The 6,332-nt window shown below is 43.7% G+C and overlaps 1 protein-coding gene across 1 annotated transcript; it reads left to right on the top strand.

The window, feature by feature from the left end:
* Positions 1-444: 444 nt before the first annotated feature.
* Positions 445-6,076, top strand: LOC141914555 (uncharacterized). The gene is made up of 2 exons (XM_074805777.1): positions 445-2,254; positions 2,623-6,076. The coding sequence occupies exons 1-2, from the start codon at positions 445-447 to the stop codon at positions 5,790-5,792; spliced, it is 4,980 nt and encodes a 1,659-aa protein (XP_074661878.1). The 3' UTR covers positions 5,793-6,076.
* Positions 6,077-6,332: the final 256 nt, after the last annotated feature.

The following is a 6,332-nucleotide window of genomic DNA, read 5'->3' on the forward strand; positions in this document are numbered from 1 at the left end:
GCTACCCTACCCCTAGTATACTACTGACACTGACACTGCCTACACTGCTGCTGATACCATACCTCTCCCTTACCCTCCCCATCTCCCTCCCTGTCCCCTCCTCTCTCCCCTCCCTCCCACTCCCCCTCTCCCCTCCTCTCTCCCCTTCTCTCCCTCCCCTCCTCCCTCTCCTCCCACTCCCCCTCTCCGCTCCTCTCTCCCCTCCATCCCCCTCTCCCCTCCTCCCTCCCCTCTCCCCTCCCTCCCCCTCTCCCCTCCTCCCTCCTATCTCCCCTCCATCCCCCTCTCCCCTCCTCCCTCCCCTCTCCCCTCCCTCCCCCTCTCCTCCCTCTCCTCCCACTCCCTCCCTGATTATTATTTCATTTGTTTAATTTTTATATTTTTCATTTCAGGATTTTGTGATTAATTCAACTACAACAATGTAAGACAGTTGAACTCTGAGCCATGAGACGTAAACTATCAGAGGAAGAGCCGCGATCAGTGGCGGATAAAACCACCAATAGATGGCGTACTAATCGACAATCTAAACACGACGAATCGGACAACAATGCGAAACCGATAGTAACCGGGCGAAGGTCGAGGTCAAATTCGCCGAGGATTCGTAAATCTCCGAAAGAAGAGAAAAAGAAAACTTTAAAACGAAAAAAAGAGGAGGAAAGTAAAGATGAAGATAAGAGTGAAGAGGTTGATAGTACAGCGGTGACACCTAGTGTGAAAAAACGAAAACTCACGGACACCGGTCAAGCTAAACCTAAACCTAAACCTAAACCTAAACTTAAAACTAATCCTAAACCTAAAAGGATCAGTAAAAAACTTGTCAAAAATGACAATCAAAATACGAAAACTGCAGCGCCCTCTAGTGGTGAAACCAGTATAGCAGCACCCTCTAGTGGTGAAACCAACCAAACAGTGACCTCTAGTGGTGAAACCAGTACAGAACAAGCGCCACCTAGTGGTGAATCCGGTACAACAATAGTGACATCTAGTGGCGAAACCAATCAAACAGCGACCTCAAGTGGTGAATCCAGTAAAACGCTAGTTACCTCTAGTGGCGAAACTAATGCCGCGGCGACCTCTAGTGGTGAAACTAAAGAATCGAAACCAAAATCGAAACCTAAAAAACGAGCTTCCAAAAAAACATCAAAAACATCGAATACATCGAATACATCGAATACTGCTGATCATGAGAAACCAGTAAAAAAACCTCGAAAACAGAAAAAAAATGATCTCACAAAAAAAACCGAATTATCTACGGAGAATGGAACGAGTAATGGACAAAATTCAGACGATAAAAAACCAGAAAATAATTCAGAAAAACCGATAAAATGTGAACAGAAAAAACGAGTAAAATCAGATTCGGAAAAACGAAGTTTAATTTGTGAAAAATGTGGATTTATTACAACAACGAGAACTTTATTAAAGAAACACGACGACCGTTGTCATAAAGAGGGTAACGAGGAATATATCAGAGACAATCCGTTTAAATGTACCGTTTGTGACTATCGCGCTAAAAAACTAGGAGTTATTAAAGGACACCTTAAAAAACACGGGCTACGAATGTGTCATTACTGCGAGTTTACTGCCGAACAAAACCAAGTGGAAATTCACGAGAGGAATATCCACTCAGATCGCGTAACGTCTAAACTGTGTAAAACGTGTCAGCGATATATCAAATGCGACAGCGATGATTTCGAAACGCACTTCGAAAATTGCGACGGCAAGAAACGTCCGTTTGTTTGTAAAACGTGCGGTAAAGAATACGAATACGCATCGGCTTTAAAAATGCATTCATTCACTCACGATAGCGGTCCGAAAAAATATCACTGCGAAAAGTGTCATTATAAAACGCATTATAAAATCAACCTTCAGAAACACATGGCAAACAAACACGCGGAAAATCGCGAGAAAAATATCCCGTGCCCGGAGTGCGAGAAAAAATTCTTCAACGAGGATAATCTTCGACGCCATCTTGTGTCGCATAGCGAAGATCGTCCGTACTCGTGCGAGGAATGTTCGAAATCGTTTAAAACCGGAGTCGCTTTAAAGGGTCATTTAGAAACTCATATAACCGATCGACCCTACGCTTGCGGTATCGATTCCTGCGGTAAATCATTTAAAAGTACGAAACTATTACGTTTACATCAGGATGATATTCATAAACTATTACCACGTAAATTCAAGTGTAATTTCGATGGATGTGATTATATATTCTTTAAAAGCAGTCATTTAATCAGACATAGAGCTACGCATACAGGTTAGTTAGTTACAGTATCTGTACACCAGGGGGCACTAACTGTTAACCCTTCAGCCCTGTAGTTCACGTATTAATAGATGATACTCGTGTTGTGATGGGATTTAAAAGGATTGGCGAATTTAATCAAGTTGAATCAGAGAGAAAATCCTCCATTTTGTGAAATTTCTCTTGAATTTTAACTACGCCTAATACCTGAAATAAATGAAGTTATTTTTCTAGGGGTCACATGAACAACATCAGGGCAAAAAATGGAAGAAATTTTGTGTGATTTAACATAAAACTCATTCATTACTAAACTCCAGCCTCTTCACGGATGATGAAATGTAAAATGCTGTAAATGTAGAATATTTTGTGTGTAATATTTATAGGTGAGAGGAAGTACGCGTGTGATTGGTCGAATTGTGGTAAAGCGTTTCGTCACGCCGATAACCTTAAAGTACATTACAGACAACACACTAATGAGAAACCGGTGAAATGTCATCTGTGTGACTTCGCTTGTCGTCAGAGAAATTCATTAACCTGGCATCTTAAACGTCAACATCCCGAAACCTCCATAGATGGCGCCGATAACGGTAACTATAGTAACGGTTCGACGGAGGTAGAGGAGGACGCCTCGGTCCAGGTGGCGCCGGTAGTCGTCGCCGCAGCCGTCGTAAAAAAGAAGAGGATTTATAAACGTCGGAAAAAAGTGGAGAAAGTCGAGGAATTAGAGGAGAAAAAATCGGAAACTGGTGAAAAAATCGGTGAATTGGGATTATTGAAAATATTGAGTAATTTAGAATTATTAAACGAGGAGTCGTTCGCTGATTGTGAGGACAGTGAGATTGAAGAGATTGTGAATCTAACAGATCCTACAGCAGCGGCGGCACGCAGGAGAAAACGTAAAACAGACGGCAGCAAAAAACAACAAAGAGTTTATCAAAAACGAGCCTCTAAATCTATTAAACCTAAACCAGTAGAAACAGAGACAGCTGCTGTCTCAGCTACTGCACCTGATGTAGAACTAGGAGAAACAGCTGCTGAACCAGTGGTAGAATCGGAAACAGCTACGGAAACAGCTGCTGATCCTGCTGCAGAACCATCTACAGAAACTGCAGCATCGGCAGCCGAACCAGATACAGAACCATCTGTTGAACCATCTCAACCAACTGTAGAACTAGTGAACGAACCAATCCTAGAACCATCGACTCAAATATCAGAGAATGATGATACTGAAGAGGAAGAAGGAGATCGTAAACAAATAAGAAGGATTCTGAGTCCACGAACTCGTAAAACAGCAGCAGCAGGTGCAGGTGCTGGTGCAGCAGGTGCTGGGCCTCGTAACTGGTTGATAAACAGTAAATCAATAGAATCTCAGATCAGTGAAACTGATATTTATAATTTCACATCAGACGACGAACAAACTAGTGTTAATCCTCCTCCTATAGGTGGCGCTACTTGTGTTAGTAATAACGATGATAGTACGCGTAACGACCACCAGGTGGAAGAGTCACCGAGCGTCGATAGTAAGAGCGTTATAGATAAGATGAAAGAGAGGTATATCACGGATGAGAAAAGTCCGGTGGTTGCTTTGAGTCCGTTAGATATAGCTAAAATAGAGATCAAACATAACATTCATATACCTGATAATACAGCTGCACCTGCTGCTGCTGCTGCTGCTGCTGCTGAACAGCTTACCGACGGTCAACAAACAACATCTGCACCTGCGGTTGAACAAACTATATGCGCTGAACAAATTGCATCCGCACATCTGGAACAACCGGCATCTGTACCTGCTGAACTTATAGCATCTGCACCTGAGGTTGAACAAACTGCATCTGTTGAACAAACTGTACCAGCTGAATCTACAGAAATGGCACCTGATTCTATAGAACAAATGGTATCTGTATCAACGGAACAAACAGCACCTGCATCTACAGAACAAATGGTACCTGAGTCTACAGAACAAATGGTATCTGTATCCGGTGATGACTATATGACTAGTAGTGGTGATACAGTGCCCCCTGGTGGTGAACTAGGAGTATATACAGCTGCAGCTGCGGATGATGATGATGATGAGATGATTAACAGTATTCATCCTTCGCAACAATTATTCGATAACGAAGAGAAAGAGAATGATGAAGATGTGAATGATATAAATATCGCTCGTTGTGAAGGAGAAATAATCGACCGTCAATTGTTACAGAAATATTTAGAAGACGCAACGATGGACGAGTTTGAAAAAGAGCAGTTGATTAAAGATACCGAACCAAAAACAGAACCATCGGGTTCTACAACATCCACTGCGGAACATCAGTGGAAACCTGATCCACAACCCGATCCAAAATCAATTTCCACTTCCACCAGCTCCACCGCCGCGTGGTCCACTGTAGATCACGATAAACTATTAACGCATAGCGTTGAGCGTCTCTACGACAACAGTTCATTGTTACAACCTAGCGGCGGTGAGCGTATAGATGGCGCTACTATGTATCGACCGGATCTGAATGGATTTTACGATACTCGAGGCGCGAGCGGATTGATACATCCTCCGCTGTATCCGGCATCCGGATACTCAACTCCGGTCGTTAATAAAGATACGTGTTCACCTCGCGGCGATCCGTTAATCTACAGCCAATCAGCAACTCCGTATTTACCGTTAGCTACGAGTATGAACCAATCAGCACCGGCGTACCTCGACCCCTATAACGCCGCTCCGCATAGACAACAATACGATAACCCGTTAGGTAGCCTAGCGATGAGTACGGCTAAATATATCGAATCAGAGGTCAGTAAAACTGTAGAACGTCGAGTTTACTCGCAGCAGGGCTGGGCTTTACAAGAGACTCAATCACTACGTCTTACTCATTCATTATTCCCACCGGGATCGCATCAGAACTGGGAATCGAGCAGCAGATCGGCTGCAGCTGCAGCTGCGTCTTATCCTTATATAGATACCTCGTCTAGATCGTCTGCTTATCTCCCCGGGCAACCGCCTCCCGATACGTTAGATAAACAGACATTTGATCGTTACGATCACATGGCTTATTTAAACTGTCGTCATCCGGCGATCGGTCAACATCCCGGTTTTAATCAACTACCGCCGCCGCTAGGGGGCGCTTCGAAGGCTTTATCGGATCAATATCGTAGCGATTATCACCGTAGTTTCTCGACTCAAGCTACGACTGATTTATATTCGACGATGGATAAATATTTTTATCCTCGGGATTCGATGTATTCTCCTCATCAGAGAATACATCAACCGGTCGGTTTACAACCGGATCATCATCATCATCATCATCCATTCTCACCAGCGGGGGCGCCACCTGCACCCGCTCCTCAACATAACTACGTACCTCGCGAGTATCCGACCTCACGGTATCCGCAAACTAATCCTTACGATTTCATACCCGATCCTAAACAGTATCCGGATACAGGTAAATATTCACAAGGCGCGCCGATGCAGTTTATACCTCGAGCCGGTTCGACTACAACTCACGATCCATATAGATCAACAATGCCTCTTTATAACATGATGAATCACCGTGGTTACATGTAAACTATTATACGCGTTACATGCGGTTACAGCTAGTCAATGATGACCGTTAGTCCGGTTTAGTCCGGCAGTTGTGCCAATAGTCCGTTTGGTGCTGTATATATTATTGTTGTGTAGTGTTTTATTGTTGCAGCTATTATTATTTATTGTTGCTATGCGTGAAGATAATGATTATAAACTCGTTAGTTCGGTGATCATGTGATCACATTTACTGACACACAACTTTATTGCTATTTCATCTGTCTACATTTGGGCTTCAGGGGGCAAAGAGTGAGGGGTGTAAATAGTGAAGTTTATGAGGGAGGGTGTGTGGGGGAGAGGGGGACTAAGGGGTGCTTGTATTGTTGTATAGGTTGTGTATGTTATGGGGGGAGGGGGAGGGGGGTGTAACGGAGGGAGGAGAGACTAGGGGGTGTCTATATTGTTGTACAGGTTGTGTATGTTATGGGGGAGGGGGAGGGGGGTGTAACGGAGGGAGGAGAGACTAGGGGGTGTCTATATTGTTGTACAGGTTGTGTATGTTATGTCAGGTGTATGTGTTTG

This window comes from Tubulanus polymorphus, unplaced genomic scaffold (genome assembly GCF_964204645.1).
Source record: "Tubulanus polymorphus unplaced genomic scaffold, tnTubPoly1.2 scaffold_11, whole genome shotgun sequence".
Classification (NCBI taxonomy): Eukaryota; Metazoa; Nemertea; class Palaeonemertea; order Tubulaniformes; family Tubulanidae; genus Tubulanus; species Tubulanus polymorphus.